The 23,992-nt window shown below is 32.5% G+C and overlaps 1 protein-coding gene across 1 annotated transcript in view; it reads right to left on the minus strand.

The window, feature by feature from the left end:
* The window catches only part of LOC143042393 (anoctamin-4-like), a 56,934-nt gene that overhangs the window by 24,908 nt on the left and 8,034 nt on the right, over positions 1-23,992 (minus strand). Inside the window, exons 2-10 of the mRNA XM_076214670.1 lie at positions 23,395-23,849; positions 22,915-22,990; positions 19,093-19,196; positions 18,226-18,346; positions 11,574-11,615; positions 10,558-10,912; positions 9,902-9,949; positions 6,570-6,652; positions 6,197-6,318 (exon numbers count right to left, since the gene is read on the minus strand). Of these exons, the coding sequence (XP_076070785.1) occupies positions 6,197-6,318; positions 6,570-6,652; positions 9,902-9,949; positions 10,558-10,912; positions 11,574-11,615; positions 18,226-18,346; positions 19,093-19,196; positions 22,915-22,990; positions 23,395-23,826 (1,383 nt within the window). The 5' untranslated portion in view covers positions 23,827-23,849. The remainder of the gene's footprint in view (positions 1-6,196; positions 6,319-6,569; positions 6,653-9,901; positions 9,950-10,557; positions 10,913-11,573; positions 11,616-18,225; positions 18,347-19,092; positions 19,197-22,914; positions 22,991-23,394; positions 23,850-23,992) is intronic.

Genomic DNA, 23,992 nt, shown 5'->3' on the forward strand with positions numbered 1-23,992 from the left:
AGTAATATTCTTCCTCAAGTACAAATTCAAGTACAACTTTAAGTATGGCATTACAATTCATAATTGATACAAAACAGTTTTTCAATGTTTAAAAGCAATGAATTATCACATAATTTTTGATAATAATAAAACTAGAGGCTCTCAAGAGCCTGTATCGCTCACCTGATTCTACTTGGGTTTTTGAAATCATATAAAAAAATATAAAATTTGGCTAAAAGTGACAACACAACCTCATTTATAAGGAAAGGAACATGTTTAATTTCATTCAAAAGTCCCCCACTGGCGGCCATCTTGGATGACGGATCGGCTACAAAGTAACAACACTAGGTCAGCACCTCATAAGGAACATTCATGCCATGTTTGGTTTTATTCCATTCAGTGGTTCTCTAAAAGAAGTCATTTGTATGCATTTCCCATAGGGTCCTATGTTAAACTAAGTCCCCTGCTGGCGGCCATCTTGGATGATGGATCGGCTACAAAGTAACAACACTTGGTCAGCACCTCATAAGGAACATACATGCAATGTTTGGTTTTATTCCATTCAGTGGTTCTCTAAAAGAAGTCATTTTTATGCATTTCCCATAGGGTCCTATGTTAAACTAAGTCCCCCACTGGCGGCAATCTTGGATAATGGATCGGCTACAAAGTAACAACACTTGGTCAGCACCACATTAGGAACATTCATGCCATGTTTGATTTCATTCCATTCAGTGGTTCACTAGAAGAAGTCATTTGTATGCATTTCCAATAGGGTCCTATGTTAAACTAAGTCCCCTGCTGGCGGCCGTCTTGGATAATGGATCAGCTACAAAGTAACAACACTTGGTCAGCACCACATAAAGAACATTCATGCCATGTTTGGTTTCATTCCATTCAGTGGTTCACTAGAAGAAGTCATTTGTATGCATTTCCAATAGGGTCCTATGTTAAACTAAGTCCCCGCTGGTGGCCATCTTGGATAATGGATCGGCTACAAAGTAACAACACTTGGTCAGCACTCCATAAGGAACATTCATGCTATGTTTGGTTTCATTCCATTTAGTGGTTCTCTAAGAGAAGTCATTTGTATGCATTTCCCATAGGGTCCATTGTTAAACTAAGTCCCCCGCTGGCGGCCATCTTGGATGATGGATTGGCTACAAAGTCACAACACTTGGTCAGCACTCAATAAGGATAATTTATGCTATGTTTGGTTTTATTCCATTCAGTGGTTCTCTAAAAGAAGTCATTTGTATGCATTTCCCATAGGGTCCTATGTTAAACTAAGTCCCCGGCTGGCGGCCATCTTGGATGATGGATCGGCAACAAAGTAACAACACTTGGTCAGCACCTCATAAGGAACATTCATGCCATGTTTGGTTTCATTCCATTCAATGGTTCTCTAAAAGAAGTCATTTGTATGCATTTCCCACAGCGTCCTATGTTAAACTAAGTCCCCCGCTGGCGGCCATCTTGGATAATGGATTGGCTACAAAGTAACAACACTTGGTCAGCACCTCATAAGGAACATTCATGCCATGTTTGGTTCCATTCCATTCAGTGGTTCTCTAGAAGAAGTTCAAAATGTAAATTGTTAACGACGACGACGACGGACGACGCCGGACGACGACGACGGACGACGGACGCCAAGTGGTGAGAAAAGCTCACTTGGCCCTTCGGGCCAGGTAAGCTAAAAACACAAGTATAACTCTATCATAAAATTGCTATATAATTTGTTAATGTTTGTGAACTATATTTATTCACAAAGCTATATACAAATTTTTTTAAATAATTATTAAAAAACATATATTTTTGGTTAAATTTTAAAAATATTGAAATCTCAATTTGTTTTATTACAAAACTGAAGCTGCCTTATTTCTTGTTTGTGCAAATGTATTACAAAAAAAGCTTCAAAGTATAGTTTCATCTAAGCTAAAATTTATAAATGCAGCTTTTTCATTCCTTATTTTCAATATAAAATGTATATATATAGACAAGCATTGAAAATCATTTGTTTCAAACGGTAGAATTTGTTAGACCTGGTTGAACATAATGCAGCTTGAGACAACAGATCTGTCTCCACTAAGGCATTTAATAGAACTTTCAAGACATATTTATGCATAAATTGATGCACAAATTCAGTTTTCTACTTTCATTTCATTAAACTATTTAATAAAGTATTATTGAAATGTAATTGAAAAGATTATACATCCCTTTTTTTTATTATACGGATGTATGGATGAACAGTATACCATAATATGTCCTTATGTCCTGTCTTTAAAGACAGAAGAATAAATTAAAAAATGCAAATCATTAACTGATCAGAGACCACAATAATTCGTAGTGCATTCTTTTAGACAATAAATGAAAATCTAAAAAACCCACATGTGCTTTCTTAATAATTTGTTTACAGTGTGTTGTACTAAATTTGGGACAAATTATATCAAAATTATAGAAAACTTCATCAGCCCTAACTCTAAATATGAACAATTTTATGTTAAGGGGATCTTGAAATCTTTTGTCAGCTTCTTAAGTGCTAATTCTTAATCTTTTCCAGCTGGACCAAATCTGACTACTTTACTTTAAAATTCATGACCCATATTTTTGACAGTGTCATTTCATCCCCTTCTTGCTTTTTGAGGCATAAAACATGGAGAAATACATTTGGAAGGGGTTTTTAAAAAAATTGGCAAGTAACACACTGTCCACACTAGGGACTATATTCGTTGCAACAAAAATCAAGGGACATCAATTGTGGTCTCAGACCAACTCTTCATTGAGTTTCATTGTCATGAAGCAGATATTTCACAATAAAGAAAATAATCTACATCAAGTTATATTTTTTGTTAAATGCATGATTCCATAAAGAGCTATTCAAACAGAGAAATTGAAGATAATTTATATACAGTCAATAGAATAGATTGATAGAAGGAAGATCTGAAACTATACACCTACATCCTAATGATGTTATTGTAATTTGGCATTGCCAGACTTTATAGGTGCTTGGGACAATTTAACAAAGTATAAAAAAGAAGATGTGGTATGATTGTAAATGAGACAACTACCCAAAAAAGACAAAAATGACACAGACATAAACAACTATAGGTCACTGTACGGCCTTCAACAATGAGCAAAGCCCATACTGCAAAGTCAGCTATAAAAGGCCCTGATAAGACAATGTAAAACAATTCAAAGGATTATTAAACCATTCACCTGCTATGTTGGAGGGTCTGAATCAGGGGTGAGGATAGGGGTGTAATCCTACAATTTTGTATTCCTTAATTTGTAAGTTCATTTTTCTCTAATCTTTACATATTTTGCTAGTTATTCTCTATTTATTAAGTTTAAACACTACATCATACTCTGTTCTTTACTTTTTTGGTCATTTTAATACCCCACCTACGATAGAGGGGCATTATGTTTTCTGGTCTGTGCCTCCGTCAATTTGTTTGTCCGTTCGTCCGTCCGTTTGTCCCACTTCAGGTTTAAGTTTTTGGTCAAGGTAGTATTTGATGAAGTTGAAGTTCAATCAACTTGAAACTTAGTACACATGTTCCCTATGATATGATCTTTCTAATTTTCATGCCAAATTAGAGTTTTTATATGATCTTTCTAATTTTCATGCCAAATTAGAGTTTTTATATGATCTTTCTAATTTTCATGCCAAATTAGAGTTTTTACCCCAATTTGATGGTCCATAAAAACATAGAAAATGATAGTGCGAGTGGGGTATTCGTAAACTTGGGACACATTTTTGTTTCTAAACTTTTTCATCATCATAATTCTCTATTCTGTAATCACCATCCTGACCCTTATGTTGGATTTGGAAAACATGAACAATAAATTCAGAGTAGTTACAAAAAGTATGCATGCTAAATGTTCCTTCTGTTTAGGATATTACAATGAAATAAAAAAACCCTCCTTTTCTTCTTCAGTTTTATAAAGTTGATAACCATTAGGGAAAGAAAATAAATTAGCATGCAAGTTAACATGCCATTACTACATGCTTTGTTATGAATTAGCTAGGTCGTTAATATTCTCAATTAAATTGTGTCATATTTTTCATGTTGGGGTCTTTTATAGACTACTTTACAGTATGAGTATTTTTCATTGTTGAAGGCTGTTCAATGTCCTATTAAATTGCTTACATCAAATTCATTTAAACTTTGAAAGATATTGTCTCATTGGCAATCATACCCGTAACCACATGTCCTTATAATTTTCATACATGTATGCATCGCTAATTTATGCTTTGTGAGATGAAGGCTTCTGTTTCCCACTTAAAATTAAGTATTGTTGTCATTGCAATGCAATAAACAGTTTGTCACATGACTTTAATATAGAAAACTATTGGTTAAAATAGCCACACTGTAGATAGAGTTCTACCTTTCTTAAGGACTAATCTATAAATAACACATAGCTTAGAGGATGATAGAGCAGATTGTTACCACAAGAAAGTATTATCTCCCTTGTATCAACCAATCAAAATCTGTCATTTTGGCATGAAGTATAATAATCTTATTCATATCAATTCTGTCTTTCCCAGTACACAAGATATTGTTGCTTCTCTTACCAAATGTAACTCCTTCTTCTCTAGTAGACCTTAATAATCTGACAAGTAATGTAACCTGAGAAGTATTTGTAAGATATAATAAACGGAAGCAATATTCCTGTCTTGTGATTCTTCTGTTGTACTTTACAACACAATGTTAAACAGTTAACAGCAATAGCAGCTATACATGTGCAGTATACAGGGCTTTTTACAAATATACAATATATATTTCTTTTCAATTCTTGGTCATTAACAAATATTTACAAAAATAAAATACACATGGCAATATTATGTTGTCAAGGCAACATCAATACACATGTTAATTTAGTGTATATTATAGACTGTGATGAATTAATGTCAACAGAAAACTATATTTTATAGCAAATCTAATTGTCATTAAGCTCAGAAAGCACAGAATCTAATTGTCAAGGCTCAGTAAACACTTGAGTCAAGTGACCAATCATCATCCATCCTTTAAACTTACCTGCTGTCAAGATTAAACCTACCTTCTAAAATTCATAATTTAAATAATACATGTAATAAGATAAATGATAGGATTGTATCATGGACTTATTTAAATTTTGGCAAATTTTCTTGGAATGACATGTCAGTAACTGCTAGTATTCCTGTGTTGATTCATGTATCCTTATCATTTTGTTTAGTTTCTTTTTGTAACATATTCTGACATTGGCTTGGGGGTTTAAATCTCAAAAACATGTTTGTCCCCACCACATCTTTTCACCCGTCCCACTTCAGGAGCCTCTGCCCTTTGTTAGTCTTGACTGATTTTTAAATTTAATTCATTTATATATTTCGAAGTTTAGTTTGACTTTTTCATTATCATTGAAGTAGTAAACATTTTTTGTTTAGAGGCCATCTGAAGCACGCCTCTAGGTGATGGATTTGATTCCTGTATTGAAGACCCATGGGTGGCTTTCAGCTGTTGTCTGCTCTTTGGTCAGATTGTTGTCTCTTTGACACATTTCCATTTTCTTTCTAAATTTTATTTCTTGTATTAAGGTGGAACCCAACACTTTAACTAAAATTAATTTGGCTTGTTTAATTTTCATAAAATTTTGACAAAGTTTTTACTTTGACCCTTTGACAAAAACACAAAAAATTTTAAAAATTTGAACCAACCATTTTATCAGAAAAATTACACTGGTTATACAGCAGTTTGACAAACACTTATTTTGATCATTTAGAAGCTTAATATTCCCTTTACAACACAACATAATTAAAACGTATAGCTGATTTTACAGAGTTATCTCCCTGTAGTGTTAGGTACCACCTTATTCTGATAGATAGTTGTCTCATTGGCAATCATACCACATCTCCTTGTTTTTATGACTTTCGTCAAAGGAATAGATAATTTTATGTCCGTGATGAAGGGAATTAATTCATTTTTTGATAATTTGTTTGAAATCTAAAATGCTTCTATTATGTAATATAACAACTTATTCAGTCCTTGGACCATATCATCTTTATGTCCTTGATAAAAGAAACAAGTCATTCATTTTCTGATAATTTGTTTAAAATGGTTCCATTATTTTATTACATTACAATTTATTCAGCCCTTGGAAAATTGATTGAAAAATGGTTGACTGCATTAGTTGTGTCTGTATTTGGATAGGAATTAAATATTTTTTTTAATTTCTTTCTTACCTCTCTAGCTTTTGTTCCATAGAATTCTGGTCGGTCTGGTTCTGTGGCTTCAAATTCATCCACATCCCATTCATAGGCTAAGGTAGAAGTTTTCCTCTTCCATAATTCCAAAAATAATGTACCTGAAAATATACAAGTTAGTTCATGGGTTGACATTCAGGTTCATTTCTATCATATTTCAAAAATCTGACTCAATAGAAAAAGTGTTGTGCACATACTGTACATCTATTTTATTTTGTTCATGGTTTTTTTCAGTACATGATTTAAGAGGGTTAGGTCATTTTATGTCATTTCGAATGTTGTTCAGGATTTTCAAATTCTTTACTTTTTTTTGGTTTTTTTTTAATCTGCAACCGGACATAAACAAACTTACCCCAGACACAAATTATCATGGCATAGTATGGTGTGGCCTGATTGTCACAGGCTTCTTTAATTACTGTCAATATCTCTGTTACCCTAGAAAAAACATACAAAATATTATCATGAAATTTACTCTAAAAAAAGAAGATTTGGTATGATTGCCAATGAAACAACTTTTCACAAAGGACCAAATGATACAAAAAATAACAACATTATGTCCCCATACAGCCTTCAAGTATAAGTAAAATCCTTACCAAATTTATTGTCAATCTCATTAAAATTCAATGTACTGATAAACTACACTCCACTAACTAGTGTAGCCTATCAGAGTGGAGTGTAGCGCATAAGAACAACGGATTTTAATGAGATTGACCAAATAGTCAATTAAAAGCTTAAAAAGGCCCCAAGATGACAAATCAAAATAATTCAAATTTTGAGAAAAGTAAAGGCCTGATTTATATACAAAATAATAAACGAAAAACATAAATAGACATAAGAAGATGTGGTATGTTGTATTTATAAAATGTGATTCAGTCACCAATTTCTAAAATGAAAAGAGTATGAATGTAAAAATAGAAATGTCTTTTACTTCTTTCCAACAAAAACAATGACTTTCTATAATTATGTACATGCTTGTTATACATTGTAACTATTGGTTAATGTGATTGTTCCAACCATTAAACTTCACACTTTTTATCACTTTTTTTTTAAATCCACTGTACACATTATTCAAAAAACATTTTATAGCAATTGCAATTGCAATCAATACACATCCTATTTGTATCTAGATAAACTAGAGGCTCTCAAGAGCCTGTGTCGCTCACCTGTTAATGTGTTTACTGATGTCGGCCATCTTCGTTGGTAGGCGGGGTCATTAGACACTTTTTTTTTAAATAGATACCCTAGTATTATGATTGTAGCCAAGTTTGGTTAAATTTGGCCAAGTCGTTTTAGAAAAGATTTTTATACAAGTTACAAAAATGACGAAAAGTTGTTCAATATTGACTATAAAGGGCAATAACTCCTTAAGGGGTCCTCTAACAATTTTGATCATGCTGACTTATTTGTAGATCTTACTTTGCTGAACATTATTGCTGTTTACAGTTTATCTCTATCTATAATAGTATTCAAGATAATAACCAAAAACTGCAAAATTTCCTTAAAATCACCAATTTTAGGGCAGCAACCAAACAACAGGTTGTCCGATTCAACTCAAAATTTGTGAGGGGATATATCTTATTCTGATGGACATTTAAATCTTGAAAGATTTGCCCTAAATGTCTTAGTTTCAAAGATATAAAGCAATAACTGCATTTTACCACTATGTTCTAATTTTAGCCATGTCGGCCATTTTGTTTGGTAGGCTGGGTCATCGGACACATTTTTTACAACTATAAACCACAATGATAATTGTGGCCAAGTTTGGTTAAATTTGGCAAAGTAGTTTTGGAGAAGAAGATTTTTAGAAAAGTTACAAAAAATGACAAAAAGTTGTTAAAAATTGACTATAAAGGGCAATAACTCCTTAAGGGGTCAACTGACAATTTTGGTCATGTTGACTTATTTGTAGGTCTTACTTTGCTGAACATTATTGCTGTTTACAGTTTATCTCTATCTATAATAGTATTCAAGATAATAACCAAAAACTGCAAAATTTCCTTAAAATAACCATTTCACAGGCAGCAACCCAACAACAGGTTGTCCTATTCGTCTGAAAATTTCAGGGAAGATAGATCTTCACCTGATCAACCATTTTACCCCATGTCAGATTTGCTCTAAATGCTTTGGTTTTTGAGTTATAAGCCAAAAACTGCATTTTACCCCTATGTTCTATTTTTAGCCATGGCGGCCATCTTGGTTGGTTTGATGGGTCACGCCACACATTTTTTAAACTAGATACCCCAAGGATGATTGTGGCCAAGTTTGGTAGAATTTGGCCCAGTAGTTTCAGAGGAGAAGATTTTTGTAAAAGTTTACAGACGACGGACGACGGACGACGGACGACGGACGCAGGACGACGGACGACGGACGCCAAGTGATGAGAAAAGCTCACTTGACCTTTCAGGTCAGGTGAGCTAAAAAAAGGGGGGGGGATTCCAACCATTTATATAAGTCCCCATTCAAAAGCATTAATCTTCAAAAAATGTACGGAGGTGTGGGTGGCTTGTCCAACCCCTGGAAACTGACTAACATCCCCTAGATCAGCCACTGTAGTCTGCAGTAATGATAGCATCTAATAGTATGTGTACTAGTAAACTTACATTAAACTAGAAGACAGACTTGTTGTTTATTAATAATAAAAAATAAAAATAATTAAGAAACCTTATGAGTCTTTATATGACTAATTTATTTTATCATTCTAACCTAATTTTAAGCAGGGATCCAGTCATCTTTATGACAGATTTCATACATAATTCTAACCTAATGTCATGCAGGGTTCCAGCTTTTTCCTACCTGGGAATTGTTTCCCTTTTGTTAAAAAAAGATTTCTTAAATTTTAAATAAAGGCAGTAATGGAAATTGACTATTGTAAAGTAGTTATCTTTAAGAATTGATGAATGAAATCAAATAAATAACTCATCATAGATACCAGGATTGAATTTTGTATTTATGGCAGACGCGTCTTTCTTCTACAAAAGACTCCTCGGTGACGCACGAATAAAAAAAAAATAAGTTAAAAGGCCAAATAAAGTATGAAGTTGAAGAGCATCGAGGACCAATTAAAAGCAGCCTAGCAAAGGCTAGCATAAGAGAGGTTATTAAACACTAAATGACTAGCAATCAGTACATGCATTTACTAAATATTGGATTTCTTCTTCATTTGATGAAATTAATTTCCTTTTCTACAAATAAAATTATTATCACTTACTCAGATTGTAAACTTCTGAAGAACAAAAAAACATTCAGTGCTTCTACAAAAAAATATACCCCAAAACACATAGAAAGGGCCAAATACTTTTTTTTAAAGGCTTTTGAAATTCTGAAAAACAATTTTAACATATAGTTTTGATCATATACATCCCAAACAGTAACGTAAAAATAATTGTCACCAACTTTACGAGTATATTCATCTCATAAACTTTTTTTATGATTAAATCCTTGAATTATAATAAATCTTGTAGTGAAGTAGACCTATTACCTTATATCTTTGTTACAATACATGTAAAAGCTTTGTAATTATATACCTGTAGTTTTATGAACAATTAAGTAATTCCTTATAAATGTGAGATTTCAGAAGAAGACTTCAAGTGTTGCATTTATTTCTAAAACCTATAAGCTTCCAGAGAGAATGTATAAACAGACAATTATCACCATTATATGATTCATAATAATGACAATACTCACGTTGATCCATTATTGCTGGCTGAACCACTATCTGTTGAACTACTGGCACTGTGTAAAATAAAAGTGAAATATGTGTAAAATAAAGTGAAATATGTGTAAAATATGTATAAAATAAAGTAAAATATGTGTAAAATGAGTGAAATATGTGTAAAATGAGTGGAGTGAAATATGTGTAAAATAAAGTGAAATATGTGTAAAATAAAGTAAAATATGTGTAAAATAAAGTAAAATAAGTATAATGTGTGTACAACAAGTAAAATATGAGTATGATAGAGTATCTGTTAATATATACAAATCTTTTGGAAAAGAAATGGTACTTATTCTAATTTATTCAAATTTTTTTTAATAAAAATCAAAACCCTAATCCTACATGCACACTTTCAAATAATAAAATGTTCAATAATATATATATATGTTAAAACTGCCATTAAAGTGAAAAATTCTTAGCATTCAAACCATAGGATAAATTATCTGGAATATCTATATATACCCATAACGGGATGGACAGTAGGGTTGATGAACAGATGGAAGGAGAGTTGATGGGACTAAAAAAACATACCCCAAACGAAGCAATTCATTTCACTGAACACAATCCAAAAGTAAATTATTTATTTTTCCCCCCAAAAAAGAAAAAGATCATTAAAAAAAATCCTTACCTGTTTACTATACCATATATAAAAATGGCCAGACCTAAAAGCATAGGCACCCATAATGATGTCGTCAACAAACCAGTCCAGGCAAAATAAAAGGCTATTTTTTCTCCAAAATAATTACGAATTTTTGTCAAAGGCTGAAATTTGAAAAGTTTCGTCCATTCATCATTTAGAATTTTTCTTGGATCTTCGTCAAAATCCATAGCTGGAGGTAATGGCGCTTTTTCTTCCTGATCTTCTTCTGGGTCATCATTTGTAGCACCATCATACTGTTCTTCGTGAATTTTGCTGGCTTCTGAAGCCTCGTGTAAAATCAGTTTGTCTGTGTACACACCAATTTTCTTCATGTAAGGGAAATCTGGAATATTTTAATTAAAAGTTTTAACATGAGGTCGTACACAATGTCATGTATAGTATATGCCACCCTGAATATTCAACACATTGACAAAAAAATCATGCAATACATAGATGTAAAAATGATGCGATTGCGCATTAGAAAGTGACTGCGCTTTAGATTAGAATATTGTATATCCATTACATTTTACATGATTCTAGTGGCAAATTAAATATTGGGGACAAGAATGAGAGAATATGATAAAATATAAACCCTGATTTTAAACACACTGATCAGGACTTTTAACAGTTTAGTTCACAAGGTAACAGTCATATGACAGGCTCTGCTCATTGTTGAAGGCCATACTTTCAGTTGTTAATTTCCGTGTGATTTGGTCTCATTTGCAATCACACTACAATGTCTTTTTTATATGTCACCCTACCATGACACATCATTCTAACTCTGAGCCAACAGGTCTTTGATAATGCTCCTACAATGAGTATTAATTGTAGAAGCAGCAAATATCCAATTTTCAAATCTTTGGTTAAGCACGGCTTGGATAAACCCATGACCTCAAGCGCTCAAGGTAAGCATACCTCTATAAAACCACTGTTGTGGTTAGTATATATAATGTCTCCTATCATTTTTTTCTCTTTTAGTGTATAGTGCATTTTTAAATACTCACTTAATTTCTGAAGCTCTTTGTCTATTGCTAATTTGATTGTATCTGTAAAAAAAGAATTTGGTATTTTATTTACTAAAGATTTAAGAATTAGCACATCCAATGCCAGGGAGGATTGTGGGTTTTTAACAAGACCCCTTCCCTTCAAAAATGAGGGTCATGACCCCTAATAATCTCCAGCAACTGCCAAATAATTCTTAAAAAACTTGCCAGGGTGTTTCCTTTCAGTCTATACTTCATAAATATATACAATAAACTAAACTAAGCAAAGTTAATAGAAGCCTGAAAATCTTGTGGCAAGTGCATGTAGTAAAACCCGAACACATGCTCCTGGGCCTGTTTCAAGGCAGGAATTAACCTAATGTCTTTAGTTATATATTTAGTTATATCTAAATTAAATCACATTAGTTCGAGTAGTTTTATACAATGCCACAAATTTTGATTGGCTAAAGTATTCCAGAAATTAAATACTATTTCAGGTAAAAATGAAACATCTATGACTGCAAGCGATATATCTGTGAAAAAATCTAAAAATACTGATAATGCACAGAAAAACAAATGAAAGGCTGTATTTTTAACATTTCATTTGATGGATGTAGTAAGACCTGAATAGTTATGGCACCCTCAACGGAGTTGGGGTGACATATTGTTATTCTACGTTTCTTTTTTTTCTTTTTATTATGTCACCCGATCGACAATGTCGGGTGACATATTGCTATTCCTCTGTTTCTTTTTCACTATTATTATGTCACCCGATCGACAATGTCGGGTGACATATTGCTTTTCCTCTGTTTCTTTTTCTGTATTATTATTATTATTATACTTCCACCTATTTTGTCCGGCAAGTTTTTTGGAGTGAAATGGAACCAATCTTAATGATAGTTCACTATAAGGTGGAACAAAAAATTTCGGGGTGCAGGTGGGTCTAAGACCAGAAAAAATGGCTGCCGTTTCCATGGAAACAGAATAATTGTGAAAAATTCCAGTTTTTGGTTTTGGTGAATAATTTGGAGATTCTTAAACTCAGAATCATCATATTTTGACACAATGTAGGTGCCAGCCATATACTGGTTTTGGATGATTTTGGAATTCATTGGAACTACTATGTTGCCATGGAAACTGCACCAAAAATTTCAAAAATATAAAAATGCTCCAAATTTTTTGAAACTTCATGGTTACGATGAGCAACATTAATAGATGTGGAATTTGGCGTTGGAATTTCCAAAATGTCTGCCGTTACCATGGAAACAGAGCATAAGTGTCAAAATGCTCTTAAAACTTCAGGGTTTGGTGAATAATTTTGATATGCTTGAACTTGAAATCAACAAAATTTTACACAATATAGTTATCCACTGTATACAGGTTTTGATTGATTTTGACAATCATTGGAACTACTTTGTTACCATGGATACAGGATCAAATATCTCAAAAATTTCAAAATGCTCCAAAATTGATGAAACTTAATATGATAGTTGACTGGCAAGTCTGGATGAAACTTTTGACTTTGGAGTTTCCAAAATGGCCACCGTTGCCATGGAAACTGCAAAAAAGTCAAAAATTCTCAAAATGCTTTGAACTTCATAAAACTTGATATTATTGTTAACTGACAAGTAATGATGAGGCTTTTAACTTTGAAATTTTTAAAATGGCTGCCGTTGCCATGGAAACGGCAGAAATGTGAAATTTAAAAAATGCTGTGAATGTACTGAAAATTTACAGAAAGATGTATTGCCATGCATATATGTGCATTCACTGTTAAACGATTCTGAAATGGCTGCAACGTAGTGGCAATTGGGGGAAGTGTGACATCCGCTATTGCTTGCAATGGCAATTCTAGTTATTATTATTATGTCACCCGATCGACAATGTCGGGTGACATATTGCTTTTCCTCTGTTTCTTTGTTATTATTATTATTCTTCCAACTATTTTGTCCGCCACTTTTCTCCGAGACGATGGAACCAATCTAAATGATAGTTGACTATAATGAGGAACAAAAAATTTCGGGTTGCAGTAGGTCTCAAAAGCATAAAAAATGGCTGCCGTTACCATGGAAACCGAACAATTGTGAAAAATTCCAGTTTTTGGTTTTGGTGAATATTTTAGAGATGCTTAAACTCAGAATCATTATATTTTAATACAATGTAGGTGGCGGCCATATTCTGCATTTGGAGGATTTTGGCAATCATTGGAACTACTATGTTGCCATGGAAACTACACCAAAAATGTCAAAAATATGAAAATGCTCCAATATTTTTGAAACTTTAGCATAACGATGAGCAACTTTGGTAGATGTGGAATTTGGCGTTGGAATTTCCAAAATGTCTGCCGTTTCCATGGAAACAATGCAAAAAGGTCAAAATGCTCCAAAAACTTCAGGGTTTGGTGAATAACTTTGGTATGCTTGAACTTAAAGTCATCAAATTTCTATGCAATATAGTTGTCCACTATATACAGGTTTTGAATGATTTTGACAATCATTGTAACTACTCTGTTACCATGGATACAGGATCAAATATTTCAAAAATTTCAAAATGCTCCAAAATTGATGAAACTTAATATGTTTGTTGACTGCCAAGTCTGGATGAGACTTTTGACTTTGGAATTTCAAAAATGGCCACCGTTGCCATGGAAACTGCAAAAAAGTCAAAAATTCTCAAAATGCTTTGAACTTAATAAAACTTGATATTATTGTTCACTGGCAGGTAAATATGAGACGTTCGACTTTGAAATTTTCAAAATGGCTGCCGTTACCATGGAAACAGGAGAAATGTGAAATTTTTTAAATGCTCTGAATGTACTGAAAATTTACATAAAGATGTATTGCCATGTGTATATGTGCATTCACTGTTAAACAATTTTGAAATGGCTGCCGCTTAGTGGCAATGGGGGGAAGGGTGACATCCGCTATTGCTTGCAATGGCAAATCTAGTTATTATTATTTTTCTTCCACCTAGTTTTGTCCGGCAGTTTTCTCAGAGCTAAAGGAACCAATCTGAATGATGGTGCACTATAACAAGGAACCCTGACTTTCCAGTTGCAGTGCAACTTTGGAACGAAAAAATGGCTGCCATCACCATGGAAACCGAAAAATAATGGAAAATTCCAGTTTTTGGTTTTGATGAATTATTTGGAAATGCTTTAACTTAGAATCATTATATTTTGATACAATGTAGGTGGCGGGCATATACTGGTTTTGGATGATTTTGGCAATCATTGGAACTGCTATGTTGCCATGGATACTACACCAAAAATTTCAAAAATATGGAAATGCTCCAAATTTTATAAAACTTCACAGTAACGATGAGCAACATTGGTAGATGTGGAATTTGGTGTTGCAATATCGAAAATGTCTGCCGTTACCATGGAAACAATGCAAAACAGGTCAAAATGGTCCAAAAACCTTTAAGTGGCATTTACTTTCTTAAAATGGTAGGTCAAATTGATTGAAACTTTGATGGTTTGGTCCCTCCCATGTACCAATGTGGTATATGCCATTGAATTTTGGAAACGGTCTCTGTTGCCATAGGAACCATCCCAAATGTCAAAAATTTCAAAAAATTCAAAATGCTCCAAAATTGATGAAACTTAATATGATGGTACACTGACAAGTCTGAATAAGACTTTTAAGTTGGAATTTCCAAAATGGCCACCGTTGCCATAGAAACTGCGGAAATGTCAAATATTTTCAAAATGCTCCAAACTTTATGAAACTTAATATTATTGTTAACTTGCATGTATAGATGAGACTTTTGACTTCGGAATTTTCAAAATGGCTGTCGTTGCCATGGAAACAGCAAAAATGTAAAAATTTCTAAAATGCTCTGAATGTACTGAAAATTTACAGAAAAATGTATTGCCATACATATATGTGCATTCACTGTTAAACAATTTTGAAATGGCTGCCGCTTAGTGGCAATAGGGGGAAGGGTGACATCCGCTATTGCTTGCAATGGCAATTCTAGTTATGTCACCCTGACGGAGGTCGGGTGACATATTGTTATTGTTCGATTCTTTTTTTTATTATTCTTATTCCACACTTTTTTGTCCAGCCTAGTTCTCTGAATATATTGGACCAATTTTGATGGAACTATACCATAATGTTCACCACCATGTGTAGTTGTGCACCTTACTTTGGAATTAAAAAAATGGCTGCCATTGCCATGGAAACAGCAAAAATGTGAAAATGTAATGGAACATTCCAGAACATTAGGGTTAAATTAATTCTACAGCCATTAAATGTTATATGATGGTATAATATTATGGGAGGCACAATATGAAGTAGCAGTATAACTTTGGAATTTTCAAATGTTGCCATGGAAACTGTTCAAAAGTAGCAAAATTTTGAAAATTCTTCAAAAATGTATGAAACGTTACAGAAATGTTAACTTGAAAAATCCAGATGCGGCATTCAACTTTGGAATTTTCAAAATGGCTGCCGTTACCATGGTTGCTGATAGTGGCAATTGGCGGACCAGGGTGACATCCGCTATTGCTTGCAATGGCAATTCTAGTTATTATTATTTTTCTTCCACCTAATTTTGTCCGCTCGCTTTCTCAGAGCCAAAGGAACCAATCTGAATGATGGTGCACTATAACAAGGAACCCTGACTTTCCTGTTGCTTTTCAATATTGGCACTAAACAAATGGCTGCCATCACCATGGAAACGGAAAAATGGTGAAAAAATATAATTTTGGAGTTAGGTGAATTGTTTGAGAATGCTTAACCTTAAAATCTGTAGATTTTAATACAATGTAGGTGCCCACTATATACTGCTTTGGGATGATTTTGGCAATCATTGGAACTGCTATGTTGCCATGGATACTACACCAAAAATTTCTAAAATATGAAAATGCTCCAAATTTTTTCAAATTCTAGCATAACGATGAGCAACTTTGGTAGATGTGGAATCTGGCGTTGGAATTTCCAAAATGTCTGCCGTTTCCATGGAAACAATGCAAAAAGGTCAAAATGCTCCAAAAACTTCAGTGTTTGATGAATAACTTTGGTATGCTTGAACTTAAAATCATCAAATTTTTATACAATATAGTTGTCCACTATATACAAGTTTTGAATGATTATGACAATCATTGGAACTACTCTGTTACCATGGATACAGGATCAAATATTTCAAAAATTTCAAAATGCTCCAAAATTGATGAAACTTAATATTATTGTTGACTGCCAAGTCTGGATGAGACTTTTGACTTTGGAATTTCCAAAATGGCCACCGTTGCCATGGAAACTCCAAAAAAGTAAAAAATTCTTAAAATGCGTTGAACTTAATAAAACTTCATATTATTGTTAATTGACAAGTAATGATGAGGCTTTTGAAATTTTCAAAATGGCTGCCGTTGCCATGGAAACGGCAGAAATGTGAAATTTTTAAAATGCTGTGAATGTACTGAAAATTTACAGAAAGATGTATTGCCATGCATATATGTGCATTCACTGTTAAACGATTTTGAAATGGCTGCCGCTTAGTGGCAATTGGGGGTAGGGTGACATCCGCTATTGCTTGCAATGGCAATTCTAGTTATTATTATTATTTTTATTCTTCCACACATTTTGTCCATACTATTTCTCAGAATTGGTCAAACCAATGTTGATGGAACTGTACCATAATATGAACCGCCATGTTAAGTTGTGCAAGAGACATTGGAATGGTAAAAAATGGCCGCTGTTACCATGGAAACAGAACAAATGTGAAAAAATCCAGTTTTTAGTTTCGGTGAACTGTTTGGTTATGCTTTAACTCAGAATCATTATATTTTAATACAATATAGGTGCCCACTATATACAGGTGTTTGATGATTTTGGCACTCATTGGAAATACTATGTTGCCATGGAAACTACACCAAAAATTTCAAAAATCTCAAAATGCTCCAAACTTCATGAAACTTCACAGTAACGATGAGCAACATTGGAAGATGTGGAATTTGGAGTTGGAATTTCCAAAATATCTGTTGTTACCATGGAAACAATGCAAAAAGGTCAAAATTTTCAAAAATGCTGCAAACTGGATGAAACTTTACAGGAATGGTCACCAGCATAAGTAAAGTTGACTTTTGAAGTTGGAATTTTCAAAATGGCCGCCGTAACCATGGAAACAGCAAAAACGTAAAAAATTGCAAAATGCTCCAAACTTAATAAAACTTAACAAAAATGATAATTTGAATGTGTAGATGCACACTTTGACTTTGGAATCTTCTAGATTGCTGCCGCTCGCCTGGCAATAGGGGAAGGGTGCCATCCGCTATTGCTTGCAATGGCAAATCTAGTTCTTTTTGTAATTCTATAGGGATGTAAAAACATCAAACCTGCACTCCATACAAAATGTTTGTCAATGCTTTTACACCTATACAATATTTGGTATTGTGGGGAAAAGGTATTGGTGACAGATCAACGATAGACATGATAGTCTCTTTAAAATGTCACAACTTTTCTATCAAGGCCATATCGTGACCTCTAAATGTTTTCTGCTTCTATGTGAAGATAGGTTGCTGTCACATAAACCATGCATGATATATGCCCAACATCAAACAAGTTTTTAAGTGGTGTAAAAAAAATCTTTTTCAATCAGGTCTAAAACTAATACTTTAGGAATATTAAATCCAAAATGGCCACCAATAAATGAGAGAAAAAAAGAATCAAACCTGTTTTCTTTTTAGTCCTTGTCTTCCAATCATCTTCTTCATCAACATCATCATCCAATAACATTATGTCATCTTTCTGTACGTCTTCTCTGATATTCATATTGATAAGAATGTGGTCAACCTGTTAATATGAAGAAAAACAATTGAAGGATTGATTAATTTTTGTTTGCTTCATCATTATGTCCAATGTCAAATACTTCATATATTGAGAATGATGACATAACTTATGTACATAATGATATTTCAAAGTCGAATTCAATATATGAGCTGTGCCTGATAGAAATCGACCTGATGCAAATGAATACCAATACTTCTGATAATCTATTTCGGGTTGAAAAATGCAAAAAAACACTTTCAAAAACAGATTAGATAAATTTTGGGCCAACCAACCATTAATGTATGATTTTGAAGCAGAATATGAAATTTTATCCGGAAGTGAGAAACGTACAATTAAATACAACGATGATGAAGTAGAGCAGAATATAATGGAGCAACAGTGCCAGCGTTCTGAAGATCCATAGGTATCCATAGGTAAAAAAAAAAATCTCTACGCAAAGTTTGTAAATGTTTTAAAATTGAGTTGATATACGAAACTTTCAAAACAGACCCATATTAGTCCTTGTTGTAATTGATTGTTCCAAAATCAATGAAAATCATATACATGTAAATGAATACGGTGGATTTTTATCCAACACACTGGTAACTGCATCGATTAAATCTTAGGCTTTATAATATAATCAACAAAACTTTTATAATTTTTCATAACTGTAGACTGTAGATTAAATTATTTTCAAACTTCAAAGAAATCAATGTTCATGGATTATTCACACAATTCGGTACTGATAAAAGTTAATATTCAGATCATACCAGTAATGTCCTGACAGCTGGTCTGAAGAAGTTAGATGGATCATGATGGTTGTCAAAAAGATGTATTCTCTCTACCAAAAATCTGGCCGATATATAGTCCACGGCTAAAAAATAAAGAGAGGTTGAATGTTATCCAAAAAAAAAAACGTTTCCTAACCTTGATTCCTAATCTATATGTAATGTTATATAAGGCCTTCCAATTCCTTTAATCATGAGTATCTGGTTAAAACATGAAATAAAGATGTCATATATTGTACTCATGCTTGTCGCAATTGTCAAACAAGTATAGATATATATAAGTTACAGACCTTATTTTCATGACAACTAATGCGGTTAAAAAAGGAAAGATTATGTGAAATTAAAAAAAAGATATATATACTTTGTCAAAATGATGATATGAAAAGGATGAATTGAACTTAATTATACAACTATGTGCAATCCATATACATACATCATGAACAACCTGGATTATATCAACTTAATATATGATTACACAAACACACAAGCAGTGAATCAACTGTAACCCATACAATGTGTAAAGTTCAAAGCTCTGTCATGCAGCATTCAGTAATATGGTAACGTTATTTAATCATTTATGATAATCATATAATAAAACCGTTCATAATATTCAAAATTCAGAAAATACAAGTTAAAATGAGATTTTATACCAAAAATACCCATATATATACCTCTGCCATTAACCTCTGTAAATATATCATTTATCTTTAATAATAATTATATCAACCTCACCATCACTGTAAAGCATTGACTAATATAGAAGTAAGCTCCTGAGTAATTAACATGTGTATATATAGCATAGATATTTTCCTCTTTCTTCTAATTGATTCTTGTGAAATGGTTTTTGATTTGTAACTTTTTAATCTTTTGAGATATAGGCTTTGGATATATGGCATATGGGTGCTACATGTACACTTCACTGTGAAGTGTCACCAACTATTGTGTGTGACCTTTGATTTCAACTTCCTGGTTATTTAGGGTTATCACTAAAATAGGTCCTTGTCTCCTTGAGTCCAGGATTTATAAAAATAGGACTGCACTAGTCTAATATTAATTATTTCATTACAAGTCAAACTAAATTTGATATTTAAATCAGATTTATTTCATTTTATGTTTTGACTAAAACATGCTAAAAAAACTTTTGAAAGTACCATTTTGCATGACCTTTGTCCTCAAGGTCAACTTAATGATTTTTAAGTAAAATGATTTTATCCTGGCCATTACATTTTTTATTTTTTTTTACAATTGTCATGTGTGTATATTAACTCAAGAAAATATGTAACATAACTCTGGATGCTGACCTTTTGACCTGCAAGTCAACTTCTTTATGAGATATGATCATGTCCTGACCATATTTTTGCTATCTTATGACAAATGTTTTTATTATTTGAGTTATCACCTCAAGATAATGTGTTGCTACCCATTTTGACCTTTAATTATCCTCAAGGTCAAACTTGTTGTTTACCATTTTCAAGGTCAATTAAACTTGTAATATGTCATTTTGCCTACTATTTGACATTGATTTCACCTCAAGGTCAAACTTATAATATGTAATGCTTCATTTAATGCATTTGTAGTCAAATATATATCCAATTTTTAAATGAGAACATGCATTTAATCAAGTAAAACAATTCTAGATATATTTTTTATACATCTAAAGGTTAAAAACTGTGTGTTGGTGCATGGTTACATAACAAATAATTCCAATTAGATGATTAACATTGGTAACATATTAATGTATTAGAGAGAGAGTAAGAGAGAAAGAAAGAGAGAAATATCACATGAGTATAATTGATTGTGTCAATTCAACCTTGTAGAATTCAATTTAATAACTAAAATAAAAAAAATAAAATTTGACCAACCCACTTATAATGCTGATTATGTTAAGGTCACTTTGGCTTATCTACTATCTGTTTTTTGTTCATATAATTTTCTAATATATATCAAGCTAGCTTTACCACCATCCTAAATGGCAAGACATTTAAGTTAAAAATGAGAATTGCCAAGAGTCTATGCGTTTAACCAAAGTCTTAAGATGTAGCTTCATTAATTTATAAAACTAGCCACTCCCCTTAATGCCTCTGACAAAAACAGTTGGAACAATGGCGAAAATCAAAAAAAAAAAAAATTCATTGAATTTCAAAATGATGTCACTAAAAACATGATCTAGCAAATTCCTCATCTGAAATTTTTTTATTATCATAAAATATTTTGTTTTCATGGTTTTCCTTACATATAAAACTATTTGAGAACTTCTTTAAAGGGAATGAAAAGAATTTGAATATTATTCTGAAAACATTACTAGCTGAATTAACACAACAAAGAAAACCTGTATATAAACATGATAAACAAATATCTGTGGACCATCTTCTTACCATCTTCTGTTGAAAAATATAAAATAAGGAAATGTGTAAGAAATTTTCACATTTGGAATACATTTGAATAATATATAGCACATAGTTTATCTAGATACTTGATGTCATTTAGGTACGTGATAATATACAGTAACTACATGAGAATTGGTGAGCATATACTGTGCATTTATTTGAATTCTTGGGTACCAATGTTTGTGGATTGTGGAAAACTTGTAATTTTGTAGATATTTAATTTCATGTATTCAACGTTGTACTGCATAAAAACGTATCTGAAACAAAGTACTTCTTTTTACTCTTAAACTATTTTTTTACCATCCACAAAACTAATAGTACTCTACATGCCCTTTGACCAATAATGAACTCAAAATATGCTAGAACAAGAATGTGTCCCAAGTACATGGATGCCCCATCCGCATTATCATTTTCTATGTTCAGTGGACCGTGAAAATGGGATAAAATCTCTTATTTGGCATTAAAACTAGAAAGATCATATCATAGGGAACATGTTTACAAAGTTTCAAGTTGATGGGACTTCAACTTCATCAAAAACTACTTCGACCAAAAACTTTAACCTGAAACGGGACGAACGGACGGACGGACACATGAACGAACAGATGGAGGCACAGACCAGAAAACATAATGCCCATAAATGGGGCATAAAAACAGTTTCAATCATGTTTTTGTCATTAATGATGGTACTAAATTGTTAACTATATTTGAACTAGTGCTATGTGATATATTACTGCATGCTAACTTTTGGTATACTGTTCTGTATGAAATAATATTATTACTTTATACAATAAATAATGTTCCTTTATCCAAAATAATATTATTGTAGTATTTTTGAAACAAGGAACAAAATAATATTTAAAATAGAGTGTACCAGATAGATATACGTCTTTACGACATACAAAATTTTAGTTTCCAAGGTTACCTGAAGTTATAATTAGGCCAAATATTTATGACTTCTTGGAAGGCTAATTTATTCTTTTGCTTAAATGAGTCCAAGACTTTATAATTATTTAGACTAACCTGAAGTAAGCACATAAAGTAGTTTGCAAAGTTTAATGATTTAGCAAAAATTTAAAGTCATGATGTTTAACTTTTTTATAGTATCTGCTTTCTGTCTGTTCTGCAAGCACATAGTTCATGTTCATAAGTTCCAAATTACTTTATAATAATCTTTTTTTTGGGGGAAATACACAGTAAATTATCTATAGAATATAAAGGTATACATTTCAGAGTGGATCAGACTCCCATGCCATTTAATCAGCAGTGTTCACCATGAAAATGATCTCCGATGCATTATTCTTACTTGAATCATCCTAAGCAAAGTGAACACATGCACCAAGGAAACAATTTAGGCAATGCAAGCAATAATTAAGCATTATATCATATCATTAAATTATTTAACATGTACAAAACTTACTGTTTTTGTCTGTTACGAACTTGTCGTAAACAAATTTGGCACAAGAATTGGTTGGTATTTCTTCTGGATTTACAAGCTACAAAAGAAAAAAAATTAACATTGTATAACTGTTAGATTCCTTACTACATTGTACATGTATTTGATACATCTTGTGGAAACCAATTTTAAGCAGAGAGAAAATAAAAAAAAATTGAAACGGGATTATTCAGGTGGTATATCAAATTCATCATAGTAACTCTGTTACTCAGTTACCATGGTTACAAATGTAGGTCATGTTGATTTACCTTAGACATAATGAACTGTAATGACGCTAAGTATTATGTAAAGATATGTACATGCCTCAATTAAATTAATGACTAGTCTTTTAGAGAATTTGTTGACGAAACAACCACCACAGCCATCGCTGGAAAATCAATCTCTATGTTTCGCTTTCCATGACTTTCGTCACAGGCAAAACAATACTGAATAAGACTCACTTACCCCTAGTAATGGCATTTCTAAATTTGTTGTTTCGGCTTCAATGCACAGTCTTTTAAAAGGACAATGGATTTTCTTATAAACTTTATCCTTAAGAACAGATTCTTCAACAATAAATCCTTCATCTCTCAACGTATTTTCAAAAATTTCTCTTAGCTTGTCTCTAACTTGTATTTTTCTTTTTTCCTTTGAACTCAATGAACTATCGTCAGCTTTTGAATCTGGATGAATCAATACAATATCAATTCGTTTTGATTCTGGAATTAATAAGTTTCCGAGATTTCTGTAAACTCTGTCAAAACGAGTAATTGCTTTTCCTTCCACGTTTTTTATAGGCTGCTTTGCTTTAGGTTTCATAAACCCGTCTTTTGTCCTTTTATGTTTTGGACTCATCTTATCTTTCATGTTGGTAACTCTTCTTTTTATTTTCTCCATAACTGAAAAGATTTGGAAGATATCTGTGAATAAATAAAAACATTTGATAAGCATCTAAAATAATGAGGATAAAATATAAAGCATAGCAATCGTTCAAACGTGACAAAACATTGAGAGCAGTTAGTAATAACATGAATTATAGTCCATGTTCCCTTGACCAGTTTTG

The sequence above is a fragment of the Mytilus galloprovincialis genome, chromosome 8 (genome assembly GCF_965363235.1).
Source record: "Mytilus galloprovincialis chromosome 8, xbMytGall1.hap1.1, whole genome shotgun sequence".
In the NCBI taxonomy this organism is placed as follows: Eukaryota; Metazoa; Mollusca; class Bivalvia; order Mytilida; family Mytilidae; genus Mytilus; species Mytilus galloprovincialis.